General features: G+C 44.4%; 1 protein-coding gene across 1 annotated transcript in view; it reads right to left on the minus strand.

Moving 5' to 3' along the window:
- Positions 1 to 924: 924 nt before the first annotated feature.
- itga1 (integrin, alpha 1) overlaps positions 925 to 20,240 on the minus strand; it is a 63,734-nt gene continuing 44,418 nt past the window's right edge. Inside the window, exons 16-30 of the mRNA XM_080841641.1 lie at positions 19,797 to 19,960; positions 18,823 to 18,959; positions 14,612 to 14,722; positions 10,682 to 10,758; positions 10,060 to 10,186; positions 9,814 to 9,909; positions 9,305 to 9,381; positions 9,047 to 9,136; positions 7,978 to 8,086; positions 7,095 to 7,208; positions 5,865 to 5,969; positions 5,550 to 5,654; positions 4,860 to 4,955; positions 4,646 to 4,759; positions 925 to 3,948 (exon numbers count right to left, since the gene is read on the minus strand). Coding sequence (XP_080697767.1) covers positions 3,889 to 3,948; positions 4,646 to 4,759; positions 4,860 to 4,955; positions 5,550 to 5,654; positions 5,865 to 5,969; positions 7,095 to 7,208; positions 7,978 to 8,086; positions 9,047 to 9,136; positions 9,305 to 9,381; positions 9,814 to 9,909; positions 10,060 to 10,186; positions 10,682 to 10,758; positions 14,612 to 14,722; positions 18,823 to 18,959; positions 19,797 to 19,960 — 1,582 coding nt within the window. The 3' untranslated portion in view covers positions 925 to 3,888. The remainder of the gene's footprint in view (positions 3,949 to 4,645; positions 4,760 to 4,859; positions 4,956 to 5,549; positions 5,655 to 5,864; positions 5,970 to 7,094; positions 7,209 to 7,977; positions 8,087 to 9,046; positions 9,137 to 9,304; positions 9,382 to 9,813; positions 9,910 to 10,059; positions 10,187 to 10,681; positions 10,759 to 14,611; positions 14,723 to 18,822; positions 18,960 to 19,796; positions 19,961 to 20,240) is intronic.

Below are 20,240 nucleotides of genomic sequence, written 5' to 3' on the forward strand. Positions count from 1 at the left end.
GGACGTCTATCATGTTTACAAAAAAGCAACACTTCCGGAAACATATTTTTGTATCTTCCTTATTCTAGTTCTATAAGGACTGTGTGTGCATGAGAGTATGAGAAAGCAATACGAAAATGAATCCAGTTTGTGTACACCGCCACCTACTGGAAGGTATATGCTACGACACCAATGACAGAGCCATTGGCTCTACAAGTAAAATTTCATAACATGTCAAAAACCATAAAACATTTATGGATAACCGGCCTTAAGAAACATGCAGGAATTAGCAAGAAGTTGTAAAGTTAAGACAGCACTAATCACCTGACTTAACCGTTAAAACGACGGCAGTCTGATGCTCCACAAGTCGTACACCAGTTCTCTGATTCCATTCTCCATATTACACAAGCTGACAAAAACAAACAGATCCGATCCCTGTTCTGAGGAGAGGAATTTTAAACTAAGTATCGGTGTAGGAAATGGGGTTAAGGTGGCAGAGGACTGTACTGCAGCCCAGGGGATTAACGGGTGCCGTGGCTAATCCCACACGCATGAACGACCTGTCTGCAGGAAACAGGACTGAACCTGAGCTGCTGAAAAGAGAAAGCGTTCTGCTCTCCGTTCACAGTGAACACATTAACACATGAGTATGAATCGAAGGTGGCACACACACACACACACATATACAGTATATGCACACATACACATACACACACACACACACACACACACAATCACACACACACAAACACACACACATACACACACACAGACATACAGTTTATATGCACACATCCAAACCTGAGTACACACACACAAGCAGAAAACATTTCACCATCACTTCCAGGTACAAAAAAAAATATTTTTTTATTTCTCTGCATAATTCTCTTCAAAGCATGTGCAATGACATTTATTTCTTGACTTCGGTCCGTGCTGAGGAGTGAACATACAGTTTGCTGAACCAGTGCATTACATAGAAGTTTCACAGCAGTGCCCTAGACGGATCCATCCCCCCCATCGCTGCCTATCTGTAGTCTCTCTAAGCGCAAGTCTGACAGGGAGACAGGGTTTGACTCTACATTGTGTCTGCAATATTCTCACATATTTGGATGGGAAAATATTTTCCTACGGTTGATGTTTTTTGGCTCAGATGTAATCAAACTTAGAAAACATACAATGTGAATATATAATACAAAATACCAACGTTTCTCTCTCTCTTTTTTGCCAAATGGGGTACGCAATTTCAGGAAAATTTAGGAAATGGACTGGTATGCATTGCAAAGTCCATAATACATTAGCCAATGCTTTTCTAGGGGTTCATAGAGAGACCAGCAATGGTTTCTATGGTTGTCTAAGGACTAGCACCAAACAACTAACAAATTGAGACGTTTAGTACAAACTTATGCGTATTGTTAGGCTGAACAGACTACTTGCACACTGCTAAGGCTGAACAGACTACTTGCACACTGTTAAGGCTGGGCTACTTTCCAACTGTGAACTAAAGGCTACAATCTTTTGAAGTTACAAAAAGCAGTGAGTTATTAAGGTAAGGAGCTCAAGTCAGACCCAAGATCATTGTTTACATATTAAAAACCTCTCTGTGTGATGAAACCAGTGAAATGTGAATGATCATGGATGTAGAATTACATACAATACAATTGAGTGGCGAATAAAGATTTTCTGTGCAAATTACTCAAAAAGTGTGGACATAAAAATGCAGGAATAATAGCTGTGTTTGATTGTCATTGTTCTGTACTGCCTGGGTCTATTGTCAATCAACTTTTGACCTTTGAACTTATTATATACTTATAATCAACATATTGTTGACTGATTTTGAAACAAGTACTGTTACATGCTACATGTTATGATGGAGATACCATAAGTGAAAGATGAACACCAAGGTCATAAGTTGAAGTCTGAGAGAATCCAAGCATACTGATATACCTGAACTGTGAGTCACTTTGGATAATTGTCTGCAAACTTAATACACACAGAAGTGCCAACTTGACAGTCGTCTGGTTATCTGAGCAATGTTTCTCATCTTTAAGAAGAATTAAGACAGACGATTAAAGGGGAAAAATGTAAAAAAAAAAAAAAAAAGAGCAAAAATAAAAATATTGTTGAATAAATAGTATGTCTGTCCATTTCACCAACAATAACACGTCTCACATGGAAACAAACATGGGCTTATTGGGTCAATATTTCAGTACGTATGAAGTCATAAATTCAGTATTTACATATTTTGCAGACCTATTTCTCAATTTATATGCTTACCTGACACATTATGGTTAGCATCACACTAACTACATCACCTGAGTAGCAAGTTATGGGTCATTACCAATTCTGTCTTTCAGTCATTAAGAATCAACTTCTTAAATTATGCACTTTGCACAAAAAACCCACAGCCTATGTACAGTTTAACCTTTACAAATACTTACAATTACAGTACAATCAATTCCAAAGTCAGATAAGAGTATAATGCATGTGAAACAGATCAGTGTCATATCCAAAACATTAGCTTCAAAGATGAAAGGGAATGTGCCCAAAAACGGATTAGAATGACAAAAAAAAAAAAAAAACTCAAGACTTAGCCACAAAAAAATAGCACAACTATGTTCAATATTTGACACAGAACCAACATACAGTGTTTCAAGTTAGAAGAAAAACAAAATAGAAAAAAAAGAAGCTAGGTCTGCAGTGGGCCTTGAACCCGGGTCAGGCCCCCACAGGAGGTTGTGTGGTGTAGGGGGGGGCGTGGTCGTGGGTCACACGGAAAGATCAGTGCTGCCGTGGGTTACAACCTGAGGTTCTTTGATGCCGTATGATGGATGGCGGTCCTCTGCCATGACGACGCAGAGTTCAGGGGCCTGACGAACCTTAGGGCGGGCTGGTGAGGTGTGCTCGTGCTTGTGTGCTGTTGCATCATTAGACGAGTGTGAGAGTGTAGCTTTCACGCCATCAACAAGCACAATCGCACTCGTTCGTTGAAAAGCTTGTGAAAAGTTGGGAAAGCCTCCTCTGTGCTCCCTGCAGTTGTGTGGCAAAAACGTGCTTGACTGTACTCCGCATATTACAATCTGATCGAACGTGTCAAACAGTGATAGGAACATATGGCATATGTACAAAGACACAGTGGGACCTGCAGACCATATTTCCGATCCAGGGTTCCAACATGAAGTCCAATAACAGGCATTGTCCCCTTTTATTGAGTATTTGAACATTACATTGTCCTTGGTGTTTTGAGAGCATTACTGAAGGCTCCTCTCCGAAGGTGAGACTCTGGCGTTAGAATAAGGGTTGATCTCCGAAGTCGAGACTCTGGCGTGAGAATAAGGGCTGCTCTCCGAAGTCGAGACTCTCGAGTTAGAATAAGGGCTGCTCTCCGAAGTCGAGACTCTGGAGTTAGAATAAGGGCTGCTCTCCGAAGGTGAGACTCGGTGAGGCGTTAGAATAAGGGCTGCTCTCCGAAGGTGAGACTCTGGCGTTAGAATAAGGGCTGCTCTCCGAAGTCGAGACTCTGGAGTAAGAATAAGGGCTGCTCTCCGAAGTCGAGACTCTGGCGTGAGAATAAGGGCTGCTCTCCGAAGGTGAGACTCTGGCGTTAGAATAAGGGCTGATCTCCGAAGGTGAGACTCTGGCTTTAGAATAAGGGCTGCCCTCCGAAAGTGAGACTCTGGTGTTAGAATAAGGGCTGCTCTCCGAAGGTGAGACTCGGTGAGGCGTTAGAATAAGGGCTGCTCTCCGAAGTCGAGACTCTGGCGTGAGAATAAGGGGGGCTGCTCCGCGTGTGGTTCAGGTGGCGTGTGAGGACCACAGGAGGTCCCTGGTGGACAGCAGATGCTTGGCACTGCGTTGAGGCCCGAGGGGGGAAAGATCTGCTGTGTACGTGGGGTCGGTCTGAGGCTGCTCTCAATCATCCCTCATCTCCTCTTTCATCTCCTCCATGGATTTTCTCCTGAAGAATCCAGCCTAGGAGGGTGTGGGGGGGGGGGGGGGGGGGTGACAGAAGACAGATATTTTAGAAGACAGAAGCACCCCTACAGTATTGGAGTTGTATTTTCTATGGTGTATTGGAAATGACGTCCAGCTTCATCCTACTGCTGCATAGCTCTCGTCGGGTGATTTGAGATGTTCACTGAACACTGACTTCACAGGTTTTAATTCAGAAACATTTCTAGGTGTGGTACAGTACACTTTGCTATTAAACATTCAGTGCGTTCGAAACGGGCTAAAATGCTGTTTGATTGGGTATCTAAATGGACAGCAGGGCATCTACGCAGCTATCTACCTTTTTGAACAGACTCATTATGTCAAATCAGGACTCACCTGAAGCGTACAAAGTTTATGTTTCTCTATTTAAACTGCCTGAGGTACAGGCACACTTATACTGCATGACGAACACCATTATATCTTTTTATTGTTTTGAATGTAAATAACATGTTATGACTGGTCCTTACACTAGCAGTAGTTCATTATGACAGACAGCTGAAACTGAAACGGAAACAAATCCATCCAAATGAGTTGGATTGTAACAGACGCTTTCAACTTCATCAGTCGCCTAAATGTGTTCACTGCAGGCAGGGAGAGTGTGTGAACGGTACCTCACTGCAAGGAGAGTGTGTGAACGGTACCTTACTGCAGGGAGAGTGTGTGAACGGTTTCTTACCTTCCATAAAGCGAAGATGACCAGCGCTAGTAGCAGCAGCCCTATGAGAATGCTGAGGATAATGATCCACAGTGGTATTCCACCCGGGGCCGTTTTATTCACCTGCACTTTGATCTGCCGTCAAAGAAGAGAAGGTTTCAGACAGGCACCACAATCACAGATTCCCAGCTGCCTATGACGGACTAACAAAAAGAAAATACGTGTGAGGACTCACAAGTCTGGCGTCGTTGGTCTTACTCAAAACAAAGAGATCCGTGTTCAGGTTCTTCAACTCGGCGTGGATAGTCATGGAAACGGTGTTATATTCTGCCTGCAGAATGAGAAACCCACGTTCTACATCAGAAGGTTATCACCTGTCAATCACTAAATTCCACCTATCCTGTCAACGTTTTTGCCGTTACTATGGGACATCAGGGCACCGCGGCACTTTGGGAGCCAATGAGACTTCTACTTCAACTTCTAAGAGCCAATGGGAACATGACTGGCTTCTCTCCTTTCACAAACGCACCAATCATGTTTCCCTTTTATGTTTGAATCTCCACAGCTTTTTTGAACTCCGCATTTCCATAACATACCACATTCATTCCTCCATGGTTGTCCTCGAGACATACAGTATAATGCAGTGTTTCTTAACCTTATTGGAGGTACTGAACCCTGCAAGCTTCATCAGTGCATTCGCCGAACCCTTCGTAATTTGAAAAATAAAATATGATTTCTTCAAAACGTAGGTATGTATAAAAACGGCCCGACATTGCTAGTGTGAACCGGGCTATACTGCGTGTGTCTTGACCCCTGCCGAACCCCTGAATGTGACTCAACGAACCCCTGGGGTTAGATCGAACCCAGGTTAAGAACCCCTGGTATAATGTGTGAGTGGCTGTAGATGTAAGCAAGCGGTACTCACTCTAACAAAGGTGGGCTTCCACAGTCTCAGGGTGAGGTTGACCTGATTGATGTCAGCAGAGGGCAGGAAGCAGCTGAAGGACTGGCACTCAAGCTGTGAGCAGCTCTGAAACACACATAGAGACACATAATAATAACAATAATAATAATAATAATAATTCATTTGATTTGTGACGCACTCTTCATTTAGAAGAATCTCAGAGTGCCATCAGACACACATCAGGGACAAAGTCCAGAACAAGCTTGTTATGTGCAGCGTTATAACCGTGTTTAACGTGTTCCCATAACACCCCTGAACTGGGATGGGATAACTCACCACTAAGTACTGGCTGAGGCTCTCCTTTTTGGGGGTTGGTTTGTAAGGACTTCCAGGGTGGATATTTAAAGGGTTTATCAGGTTGTCTGTATGGCAATTCACACCCTGTGGGAAAGAAAGAACACATAATCAACAACCGATCGATAGACTAATGTCAATTCAATATAGGGATATACTCAGGGTGCGATTTGCCGGGGGGGATGGTGGGGATTTACCCCCCCTCTGGTTTTTACATCCCCACCTCAGCTGGATGAATTTCATACATGGGGGGGATAACCCTCAATTATTAAAAAAACAATGAAAAAACAGACAGGTTCTGACAGCGTTTTCATACACTTGCTTACATCGCTGGCAATAACTAATTGTTCATCTTACCCGAACTGTCGGCATCCTCAGAATTCGCGAACGTCCTCATGCACATAAACACATGTATACATTGTAACAATAACATTACAAACACGGAAATGAGGAAAGCCAGCTAATTAGGCTACTGTACAATGAATATGAAAATATTTGTTCACTGAATTAGCGAGTTCTGTCCAAAACAGTTGCGTTTCAGTTTCAAAGTTTAAGTTTCGGTTTCAGTATTTCAACGTGAATGAGAGGGAGCACAATAACTGAGCGCCTAGCAGCGATTATCATATCATAGACATATATGATGCATGTATATGAAGAGAATTAGGCCTATGTATTGCTTGTTTTTTTTTTCATGATAAAAAAAAAAAAAAAAACATCCCCCCCTCTGGTTTTTGGACAAATCGCACCCTGGATATACTGTCTATTAGAAATCTAGCGATCAGCACAGTATCGATTTCTGCAATGTCACTGTAACATAATCATACAGGCCGCCATTTTGACCTAACATTTAAACCAAGAGGTTCAAAATGTTGAGAAGATTAGCTATGACCCTTCACATGGAACACTGCAAGCCTGTGAACGTGTTACTAACATTGCGTAATAAAGTGAATGTGCACATACACTTGACATTGTCATAAGATGGCAAAATGACTCAGGCTGCAAAGTGGTTCTCTCAGACCATATAAAGGTCAAAGGTCAATGTTCCCAGTGACAAAACATCACCCAACTTCCTGTTCACCACATCCCTCCCTCTGAGTGTAAGGAGAACAAATCCATCCAAATGAGTTGGTCTGTAACAGAAGCTTTTAACTTCATCAGTGGCCTATATGTGTTCACTGCAGGGAGTGTGTGGGGAGTGCATGTGAACGGTACCTCAGACGATGAGACATGGGTGAGGTAGAGGAGCAGGTTTTTGTAGGGCGATCTCTCCGGATACATCACTGTGAGCCTGAGGTCAGGAATCTCCACGTTCCTCTCCTTTTCAATCTGGGGAGGAACAACGATGAACGATGCTTGTGAAACTACTACTCATCTGGAGTAGGGACGTCAGGTGAGCTTCTAGGAATCTATTCTACTGCTCAGTCTTATAAGTAAAATGTTGGCACTCTGAAATTCTTCTGAATGAAGAGTGCGTTACAAATAAAATGCATTATTATTATTATTATTATTACTGCTCAGTGGAGTGCACTTGGCAACAGGTGTGGTTACGTCAACTGCCTTTTACTGTATCAAGCTTGGGTACGAGAAGCACACAAATGTGATTTTTATAGTTCACTATCAATACTAAACAAAGAGTAATTTCACCGATGCTAAACACATTTCTAAGTACATTATCACATACATAAAACTCAACTACAACTTACTTTCAGCTAGCTTATCAATATGCATTATGCACTTAACACCCATTTCTGAGGTATATTAGTTTTGGTATCATCTTCAAATTTATTTTGATGTTATATGGTCATGTGGAGGACTGATAAACACACCTCTCGTTCCCACTAGCGATTCAGAATATGCATTATGTAGTTCTGTGTTTTGGGGAAAGAAAAGCTTTCACAGCGTGACACAGCACTCACAAAAGTCACTAGACACATGTTAGCGGGTTTATTTGCAATAGTTTTTTGCATGGCTATTAGATAGTTAGCTTGTTTTAAACAAAACTCACTTTCACTGAGCGTAAGAAAACAGTTATTGATGGTGAACAGACTATGCATATAAAATGGGTTTTATCTTGCAATTTGTATTTCCTGCTTACCGTGTAGCTAACATTGATCTCGTCACCAATCGCACTGGTGTGGTTGAATACGCTGGGGAACGTCTCTCCCTCCTTTATGACCACGTTTTCTTCTTTCATGTACTTAGTTCTGGGAGAAGGGAGGAAAACAAGAAACGTCTCAAAAATGAGAATTTCATCCTGCCTTCCAACCCATCTTTAGCTGGAAGTTTCATAGGTTCCATTTCGGGTGATGGCAGTCAGAAATTCGAGGCACAATATCAGATATATATAATATAATATATAATATCAGTCATAAAAAGTGTGTCTTCAAAAGTAGAATACACTGTTGTCATCACTGGATTGCGAAGTCTACATTGCAGTACTGAGTTTTTACAATAGGGGGCAGGCTTGGATCATATGACTACACGCTCTTCCTGCTACCAGCCTGATTAAGTACACTCTAGAATTTAAGAGACAAGTCTGTTTAATAGTAGCCTAGATTTGTTTATCAAAAGATCCAATTAAGGATCATTAGGCATAATTAGGCATAATACTTATCATTCCTCACTCCTACCTCAATTGCTGCTATTCAATTCTGTATATATTACAATTCTGTGTCATATTCTAACTCTATGTACATATCATATTTATTCACTTATCCCACCCAACATTTGCACATACTCTGCACTTTTATTGCTATGTTGCACTTCCGGTTGGATGCTAAACTGCATTTCGTTGTCTCAGTACTTGTACTCTGTGCAATGACAATAAAGTTGAATCTAATCTAATGGCAGAATAATGACATCTCTTTTCAGTACAACCCTGCAGTAGCAAACCATGATCAAAAGTCTGCAAGAAGACCACTTCAAAGGTCGCGAAAGGTTCCAAAGTGTTTAAGCCCGACAAGCTTTCTGATTGGCCTTGGACCTTCTACTTCATTTTTAAAGGTGTAGTTCACCAATGACTGACTCAAAGTTAAAGTTAGTGTTACTATACTTCATGTTCCTTTCTTCTAACTGTGCCTGCCTAGTGGGGGGCCAGTTCATGCTAGGCACTATCTACCCTAAAACATTCAGACTTGGTATTGTAATATGCTGATGTCACTCACCCAGTGAACTTGAGTCTGGCCTCGTAGACCACCGGGAGGGTGATGTGCACTTGGTTGTCATGGAGAGTTGAGTCAGACTCCTCACTGTCACTGTCAACAAGAGCAAGAGCACATGTGAAGCACTGTTTCAGTCTGTTTCAATCACGCTCAAGACGGGACAGGACTCGACGGGACGGGATTGGGTTGGGGGAGAGGACGGGACAGGATGGGGTTGGGGGAGAGGACGGGATGGGGTTGTGGGACGTGACGGTGTCTTACGTCGTTGCCACCACATGGATGGAAATGTCCTTCCGCACGTGAGCAGGATTCACCTCGAAATGGATCCGGAACGCCTCCTGGGTTTGCAAACATGAGGATAAGATTTAGAAAACGGAATTTGTATGTCTGTTCAAATAGCCCAGTTCAGTAAACTGGAAGGGTATGGCACACAAGCACTGGTAATGTCTCATACATTTATCTCCAGTGGACATTAAATATAAATATGAATGACCATTACTACTGGCCAAATTAGTACTGTGTGTGTGTGTGTGTGTGTGTGTGTGTGTGTGTGTGTGTGTGTGTGTGTGTGTGTGTGTGTCTGTGTGTGTGTGTCTGTGTGTGTGTGTGTGAGTGTGTGTATGTGTGTCTCTTAGGTCAGCATGGACATATTAGTCCAGACGATGAACTGCTGTGTGTATGTATGTACTGTATTTATGTGTGTGTGTGTGTGTGTGTGTGTGTGTGTGTGTGTGTGTGTGTATGTATGTGTATGTATGTAAGGACCTTACCTCTGTGTTTGCCTTGAGGAACGGATAGCCCACAGCACAGACCACTCTAGTGTTGTTGGGTTCACACACGGTGTTCCTGTTAACCCCGCTGATAGACTTTTGGTAGAGAAAAATGTTCAAAAATGTTCAAGGCCACATTTTAAAAGTTTATTTACTATGTATACCTTCATTGGGCTAATTTATCTACAATAATACAACCTCCCTCTCTCCTCTTACTATGTCAAATTGTGTCAAAGATGAACTCACCTCCACTTTGACATAGTTGATGTTTTCGGAGTAGCTCAAGCTCACTTTAGTGTTGTAGGCATTGTCCTTGCTGTTCTTAACATAGATGCTGACATTGAATTTCTCCTGGTTGGCCTTGATGAGCATACTGAGTGGATTAAAAAAGTAGAAAAAAAGCTGTTACCTTCAAAAACAAATATGTTAGCAATTTCACATTTTATACACAAGGGGGCGCCATGGTGCCCCAGCCCTGAGACAGCTTCTCCATGCTCAAAACAGGAGAGGAAACTGGTTGTCAACTGGTGGTTTGGTGAAGGTTTCCATGCTCTGCTCATGCTGGAAAAGAACTGATCACCGTGGCAGACCAGTGATTAAGACTTAAATGGAAGCATGTAAATATATCTTAGTGGCTGACAAAAATAGATGCTCCAACTGATGAGCTCATAAGAGTGTAGTAGTTAGTTTACATGTTCTACGGTAATGTTGGCCGTAGTATAAAGGTAATCTGTATGAGCCACTCCGCTAACTGCTTACCGGCATTCGACTTATAAGTAAACGGAAAATAGACGTACCTTCTCTCCGTCTACGTGTACCCTTTCTTCACCTACAAATATTACAAAGAGCTACTGTAGTAGTGTAGTACCTTGTTCTGCTAGGTGTTGCGGTGAGGTGCAGATCTGCAATGCAGATATCTTCATTTCCACAGTCGACAAGGGGGATCTGGAAAACAGCCAGAGTAGATTATATTATTATTATATTATATTAAATTATATATTAACAATATCATCAGACGGTACAGGCTTTATCCCCTCTCACTTGTTTCCGATGAAGATATCAGATAGAGCACCAACTGAGAATGGCAAGAAAGGGAAAGAGAGGACGAGAGAATATAGAGAGGGGCAGACACAGGTCCACTGGAGGAGCCAAACTCTTCCCTCTGGTTGTCTCCTTACTCAACGTGGTGTTTGTTGAACTTGAACTCTCTGCTGAATGAGTGTCCCATCCCTGGGCCCGGAGGCACCAGTCTGTTCTCACTGAGAACTCCCGGAACTCTCACTGGAGACGTGACAACATCAACGGGCGTGAGTCCAGCACGTAGACTGACCACTGGTCAGACGGGTGTTCTGTAATGTCTCAGGAAACCTATGCTTCCACAAGATAAATCCATGTGGTGTGTGTCTGTGTGTCACTGAGTGTGTGTATCAGTCTGTGTGTGTCAGTGTGTGTTTGTTCATGATTATGCTGGTACGTGCATTTCAGTGTACAGATGACATCTGCCCCCTCTACACAAATAAGCTTTTATTTGATTTTTGGACGTGTACATGTGTATTGAGTGTGTGTGTGTGTGTGTGTGTGTGTGAAAATGCGGGTGTGTTTGCGTGCATGCTTCTGTGTGTGTGTGTGAATATGTGGGTGTGTTTGCGTGCATGCTTTTCTGTGTGTGCGTGTGCGTGTGTGTGTGTGAATATGCGGGTGTGTTTGTGTGCATGCTTCTCTGTGTGTGTGTGTGTGTGTGTGTGTGTGTGTGTGTGTGTGTGTGTGTGTGTGTGTGTGTGTCCCAGACATGTGTGCTGTATCCCAGAGAAAGACCCCACTGTTCTAACTCTCCGTCCTCTGACAGCTTGAGGAGCTCCAGGCTCTGATAACAGACACCCAGCGCCACTGTCTTGCTTTAAAACACACACACACACACACACACACACACACACACACACACATACACACCCAGCGCCACTGTCTTGCTTTAAAACACACACACACACACATACACACACACACATACACACCCAGCGCCACTGTCTTGCTTTAAAACACACACACACACACATACACACCCAGCGCCACTGTCTTGCTTTAAAACACACACACACACACATACACACCCAGCGCCACTGTCTTGCTTTAAAACACACACACACACACATACACACCCAGCGCCACTGTCTTGCTTTAAAACACACACACACACACATACACACCCACACACACACATACACACCCAGCGCCACTGTCTTGCTGTAAAACTGGGTTGAAATTGCTGATTACTGCCTCACACACACACACGCACACACACATGCATACACACACACACACACACACACACACTGCACACACACACACATACACACACACACAGAGACACACACACACTCTCACACACACAGACACACACACACTGCACACACACACACAGACACACACACACACACAGACAGACACACACACACACAGACACACACAGACACACACACAGACACCGCTGTAATGTTCCAGTCTTTTAGTCATTTCTTCCTCAGAGCGGTGCCGTGGGTGGAGCGGTTCATCGTCTGGACTTATGTGTCCATGCTGACCTAAGAGACACACACACACACACACTAACCCGCACACTCACAAACACACACACACACACACACACCGACACATTTCTTCCTCAGAGTGGAGTGGTTCATCGTCTGGACTAATTCGTCCGTGCTGACCTAAGAGACCCTGGAACGTTTCATCCCGCAAGCCGCCTCTTAATGTGGGGTGCAAATGTTCTGACTCATATGCAAAAGATTTATGCTGGCACTACAAACCTAACGAAGCTGAACGATAGCATCCTCATCTCAGCCCTACCGGGTGGCCCCACCGAGAAGACCCACTTCAAAGCTCACCATCCGAGACGACTTAAACGTGACGCGAGCTTGCTACTTTATGAGCTGCGTTTGTCCTTGGTCTTGAAGATGTTGTTACAGTAACTGATGCTCGCTGGTAACTAAATCCTGTGCCACGTCACCAAGTTCGCATCCGCAAGGAGTTTCAATACGTTTGTGAGGAAACAAATAGCTAAAATAGCAGTAGTAGTCTGAATAGTCTATTCAGTATATTGAATAGTTCAATAGTCTGAACACTAAAAAGATAAACAAGCACAACGCACACTATCTATTGTCCATGTCTCAACGGTGGCTTCACAGTTACAGCATACTTCCCAGTGCCAAGATCAAAGCTCTAAAGAGGGATATCCATTGCTGTTGCACCACTGTAAGTTAATGGGGAACACATTTCACATCATTTTTAACTCGGCTTGAATGTGGATTCCTCTTAGCTCCTGCGAGCTGAAGGAAAACAGTTAATTTGACCCCTGCAGATATGTGTAACAGAGAGAGAGAGAGAGAGAGAGAGAGAGAGAGGGAGGGGGAGAGAGATAGAGAGATGGATAGAGAGAGAGAGAAGAGAGAGAGGGGGGAGAGAGAGGGAGATGGACAGACAGAGAGAGAGAGAGGGAGAGAGAGATAGAGAGATGGATAGAGAGAGAGAAGAGAGAGAGGGAGAGAGAGAGAGAGGGAGATGGATAGAGAGAGAGAAGAGAGAGAGGGAGAGAGAGAGAGAGGGAGATGGACAGAGAGAGAGAGGTCCCCTGCAGACATGTGTAACAGGCATGACATCCTTCAGTGCTGATGTTAGCACATGAGGGAGGGAAATATTTGAACATCTGCTGACCTAATACTGAAGTGCAGTGGGTTTGGGAGTGTCACACAGACACACACACACAGACACACACACACACACACACACACACACACACACACACATACGCTACTCGCCTCATCAGCATTTTTACACTCCTGCCAAGACAAGCTGTGTGATGAGAACACATGTGTAAGTTTGACGACAAGAAATGCAATATGCACTCATCTTCCCTCGCAGTTCATACAATATTCACTGACTAGTACAAACACCCCTACGTTATAACACATCATGTGGGTTTATCAGTAATGCTGGCAAGCAGGAGTACACTGGTAACACCGGATCTGTTTTTATTGCTTCATCTTCAAAGCCTAGAGCCCAATAGCAACTCTGATCCAGATACATACATGCACACACACCCACACAAGCACACAGCCAGACACACGTACACACACACACACACATAAGCACATTGCAGCTCAGATCCAGAGGACCCAATCAAGGATGTGGCACATCATAAGGGAAACCCAAAAGGTTCCTAGGAACCCCCCACTCTTTCTTCCCAGGAACACTGAATCATGACACAGACAGCACAGTTTACTGTTAAATAAATCCTGCATTACCAATGAGGGCGATAAAAGCAGCGAACAGCAGGCAGCAATCTCGACCCGTGGCGGAATGATCTAGCATCCTCCGCTCCCCCACACACACACACACACACACTCACACACACTCACGCACACACACACACACACACACACACCATCCTCCGCTGCCCCACGTTACACACACACACACACACACACACACACACACACACACACACACACACACACACACACACACACACACACCCACACACACACACACAGCCTGCGCGACTCCCGCCGCTCTTCTCAAAAGGCCCTGTCACTCATCTCTTTTGAGCACGGAGCACCTTTTCAGATCCTGGAACACACAAACCTCTTTGAATATAATGCTGACAATGAACCAGTGATGACATCGCCTCCGACCCACTCATCCACGTTACAACACATCACATGTTCTATGGAAACGCTAGTTTATTTGAGTGCTGGTAAATGGACAATAGGGGGGGGCATGGTGACTCCCAGTCAAGTCTTCTTACCGTCTTGTTGATGGACGTCGGTAAGTTTCCGTCCATGACCGGGCCGTTGTCTGGGTCAGCTAAGCCAAAGTCCAGTCGAACCATGACGGGATCTCTGAAGTCCAGTCGGTCCTGTAGAGGCAAGAGGAGGAGATGTTCCATTGGCATTCAGTGTATAAGCTACTAGATGACCTACATTTCCCTCTGGATTAATAAAGTATCCATATGTGTATCTATCTATATAGTTACTCCGGGCTGTGACACATTGCAATCACAATTCTGTGTTCTCACGTGAAGGTCCCTGGCATTTTTAAGGTCACTAAGTATTTTGTGCTGAGATGAAACTACTCGTCTTCATATGCTGGAGAAGCTGGACTGTTCAGAGGGTGTATGCTGGGGAACATGGTGGCTCAGAATGCGGCACATTAATACACCAAACAGCCACCAGTGGCACATTAATACACCAAACAGCCACCAGTTTTCAGGTGTGACATTTAGCTGTATAACTAAAGTTATGCTCTGAGGAACCTTGAAAAGACTTCAAGAGTCTGAAAGAGTGATGTTGATTCCGTGCTTAGGGTGGGATGATATATTAGGAAGAAAGTATACTCCCACGGTCTTCCCTGCACTGGGCATGACGCTAATGTTGTCTCCAGCACAGTCAACACGGACTCTCCGCTCAGCAGCAAGGTTTGCGTCCGTACATTGACTGTCCGTACATTGACTGTCCGTACATTGACTGTCCGTACATTGACTGTCTGTACATTGATTGTCCGTACATTGATTGTCCGTACATTGACTGTTCGTACATTGATTGACCATACATTGACTGTCCGTACATTGACTGTCCGTACATTGACTGTCCGTACATTGACTGTCCGTACATTGAAGTTTCTGGTACGCACCGGAAACTTTCCTGTGCTCACCAGAACGTTTCTGGTGCGCACGAGAAAGTATTCCCTTTGCTTGTGTCATGTGGTGCACTTTCTTGTGAGAACGGGAAACTTTCTTGTGCGCACAGGATATTGTCTGGTGCCAGACACTTTAAAGATTTTGTTAGTTTTTGCTCCTGCCCCCTTAGGGACCACGTAGAGATATTATTTAGAACTCTATGATTGGGCACTGAGTGACGTAACGGCAACAGCAGAACTTGCATACTTGTTTTTGCATCACACACACACACACACACACACACACACCTCATGCGTGTTGTTGAATCACACACAAACACACACACACACACACACACACACACACACACACCGCATGCGTGTTGTTGAATCACACACACACACACACACACACACCTCATGCGTGTTGTTGCACCACCATGTCTGTGTTCAGTGTCATTCCACTGTGTCATTAGGACAGTTACTTCACAAGAATTATAACCAAAATGCAGAAGTTAGTCAACGGCATCATTAGGGAAACTGGCTTCCCATAAGTGGGGTAATAGTGTGGGATTTCCCACTCTTGGGAACTGGCACAGATATTGTGCAACGACAACGATTTTGGCTGGAATTTTTACTGGAACAGTGAATGTGCAGGTTTTATGGAAAAAAACTAACAAAACTATAAAACAAACAAGAACATTGATTTGCAGTAATGTTGGAAGAAGAATCGATTTATATCAGTTATTTCATGAATAGATTTATAACCAGTAATTATGCCACAATTTAACAGAGGGGTTTTATTGCAACACTGAGGGGAGCACAATGCTTCAGTTTTTTCAAATCTCTATTTTACTGTCTGACTGTCTTTCTCACAGTTTCTCCCTTTTTCTGTGTGTCTCTCTGTCTGCCTCTTTCTTTTAACGTTTCTGTCTCTCTCTCCCCCTCTCTCTCTCTCTCTCTCTCTCTCTCTCTCCTTCCCTCCCTGTCTCTCTCCCTCCCTCTCTCTCTCTCTCCCTCCCTCTCTCTCTCTCCCTCTCTCTCTCTCTCCCTCCCTCTCTCTCTCCCTCTCTCTCTCCCTCCCTCCCTCCCCTCTCTCTCTCTCTCCCTCCCTCTCTCTCCCTCCCCCCCTCTCTCTCCCTCCCTCCCTCTCTCTCTCTCTCTCTCCCTCTCTCCCTCCCTCCCTCTCTCTTTCTGTCTCTCTCTCTCCCTCTCTTTCTCTCTCTCTCTCTCATGGGAAACATGTGTTTGCCATCCTGTTCTCAGAGCAGTGTTGGGTCACTGGGGGATATCTCCAGCTGCATTCTGGGGGATATATATCCAGCTGCATTCCCTCGTTGCCTTTGCCATAGGGGGTTGTGGGTAATGACTTTTAGAGTACAGGCATTCTCTAATTGCTTTGATCCAAACCACTCTGGTTCTCATTACTGTCCAAGGACCCTTCATTTCATGCGCTTAACAAACACCTCACTGTTTTTCATTGGACCTCATTCCAGTCAAAAACAAAACAAAACATTCAAAAATCAACAAATCAAAAATGAATATAATGCCTTTAGATCTGTGAGGAATGTATGTGAGTGAGGGTTTGTAGTGCCGAACTGTTGGGATGGACATCCTTTGAACATCAGTAAACATGCTTATCACAATTTCCCTGCACTGTTTTGTGTCTTTAAAGTTAAAAAACGTTCAAGATGCAGATCACGGTCTTTAAAAAGCGCTTTTACCGTAAACAAAGATGAAGGCAGCAGAGATAACTTTGCTCTTTCCGTAGGTAATGAAAACAAGCCAAACGTGGAACCACATGTCCACACTGTAGCTACTTCAGCTAAGGCAACTTAGAGAAAGCCTGCGATGCAACACACTCTACACTAAAGTTTCTTAATGTAATGTACAGTTTTTAATTTTATTGTATTATTATAGTTAATTTCTAATATGTAGGCACTCTGAGATTCTTTGGAATGAAAAGTGCGTTAAAAATAAAATGAATTATTATAAAAACATTTTTTATTATTAATGGTTATTGAGGTAAACAGACACCGGTCTATCTCTGTACGGAACCTATCCTTTCAGGGAGTTAGCGCTTTCAAGGCTTCTTAGGTATGACAAGCATACCCCCTCACAGTCAAATCAAGTACACTGGGCCTCGACTGGGATATGAACCTACAACCTTGACAGTGAGCTGCTGTAGAACACCGACACACAGCAGAACAGAGAACGCCAGTGAGGACACTATGGAACACTGACACACACCAGAACACAGGAAGCCAGTGAGAACATTTAACTGTGTGACTCCACTGAAGCCAGAAGCCTATTCATTTTTTTTCTCTGCCCCCAAGATAGCACCACTGGAGAATAACATAATTGCCCCATTATCCTATAGAATGGTGGCATCTGTGTGACCCAAAACCTTTTTGATCTGCGGAGAGGGCAACAGACAGCACTTACGGCCCTGAGACAAAACAAGCTCTCTCTTTTCGGGACCCTGTTTCACAACAGCATCCAAGTGTTTTCAATTCAATTTTATTTATTTATATAGCGCCTTTAACTGTGAATGTTGTCCCGCTGCGCCTAGACCCTCCAGGGCAAAAACACAGACAACAGTGGCAGGGGGTGAAAAAAACTCCTTTCCTAACAAGAAGAAACCTTGAGAATAACCCGTCTCCGAAGGGGGGGCCCCTTTCCTGAGATCAGTCAAGCACGGAAACAGAATGAACAGGGAGCAAAGGGGTCAAGGAGAGGGGAAGAAGGTCAGGGGTCATGCTGCACGGTGAGTCATACTAGGGGTGAATATTCCACTTTACTGCATTATCTCTCAGAGGCTATTCTAAATGATGGTGGACATTTTATCACACTTAGCAATGCACAGCTTTCAGGTCCAGTGAGGTTCCCTACCTGAGCTCCACCACCTGGCAGTGAGGCAGTGGTTCCCAAACTGTTCATGGCAGGCCCCCCCTTTAGACAATGAACTTCCCTTTTGACCTGTAGTTGGTTGTATAGATTTCAGTTTTTTTTTTTAAATCCTCAACCTGTGTCCCCTTGCTGTAACTCCACACTACCCCACCTACCCTACATCACCACCACCCCCCCCACCCACAACTACCCCACCTACCCTACATCACCACCACCCCCCCCACCCACAACTACCCCACCTACCCTACATCACCACCACCCCCCCACCCACAACTACCCCACCTACCCTACATCACCACCACCCCCCCACCCACAACTACCCCACCTACCCTACATCACCACCACCCCCCCACCTACCCCACTACTCCCCCCCCCGGGGGGTCTGCCCAACACTTTGGGAACCTCTGGTGTAAGGGGAACAGATTTACTTGCCACCATGTAGAAGGTGTGCTCACTGCACAGGGCGTCCGTGATGGTGACGTTGGCCAGCAGCTCCTTCTTGTCCGTGTGGACGAACCTCCCCCGGGTTGTGATCCTCAGAGAGTCCAGGACCAGCCCGTACCGGATCACTGCAACACACACTGGGCGCGTTACTGTGTGTGCGTGTGTGTGTGTGTGTGTGTGTGTGTGTGTGTGTGTGTGTGTGTGTGTGTGTGTGTGTGTGTGTGTGCGGACCAGCCCGTACCGAATCACTGCAAAACAACTGGGCGCGTTACTGTGTGTGTTACTGTGTGTGTTACTGTGTGTGTGTGTGTGTGTGTGTGTGTGTGTGTGTGTGTGTGTGTGGACCAGCCTGTACCGGATCACTGCAACACCAACTGGGTGCGTTACTTAACGCACACAATCCAATTGTGTATGCGTCTGTGTGTGTGTGTGTGTTTCGAAAATAGCCTGAGATTCTCATTCGGGCTATACGTCAAGCATAGCACCCTTAGGCCAAAGATCACATTCATACACTCACTTATGTTACAGTTTCCAATTACGGTCCCACGAATGCATGTGCTATACATTACGTTGCGAGATGCTGAAATTAAAACTTGATATATAGATGTAGCACTGTCTTCAACTTTACAACTTCAAAATTATAACCAGCTGCCCGAAACAGCAACATTAAGAAATAGGTTCACAGGAATAGTCTTAAGGGTTTTTCCTATAATTCACAATAACTCAGTGACATTATTCGAAAAGAAAAGAAAATCTGTGATGCTGATTTCGTAGGCTTCAAGAAAGGCGCCACAGCCACCTGAGTTCAATTAATATGTTGAAACAGAGAACAGTACAAGCGTCCAGTATCAATTATCACATTTCCTGCCCATCAGTGACTTCAGTTAAAGAGCTATTCAGCTGTTTAACCTCTAAGTGAGGAAATGATTTGGTCATGAGCACATAATTACTAATCCACCCACCAGTCGTTGCGTTCGTCACCTTGTCCGACTTGACCTTGTAGGAGAAGCAGGTTTTGATCTTCACACACACGTTTCTGTCGTGCTCCTCACAGGAGGACTGCTGGAGGTTGATCCTTCTGGGGTCAAAGGTCATGTTGGCGTGGAGCTCGGCGACATCTCGAGACCTGCACACACACACACACACACACACACACACACACACACACACCGTCAACTGTATCTGTGACCTGCACACAACCCAAACACACCGTCAACTGTATCTGAGACCTGCACACAACCCAAACACACCGTCAACTGTATCTGTGACCTGCACACAACCCAAACACACCGTCAACTGTATCTGAGACCTGCACACAACCCAAACACACCGTCAACTGTATCTGAGACCTGCACACAACCCAAACACACCGTCAACTGTATCTGAGACCTGCACACAACCCAAAC

This window comes from Sprattus sprattus (genome assembly GCF_963457725.1).
Source record: "Sprattus sprattus genome assembly, chromosome: 7".
In the NCBI taxonomy this organism is placed as follows: Eukaryota; Metazoa; Chordata; class Actinopteri; order Clupeiformes; family Clupeidae; genus Sprattus; species Sprattus sprattus.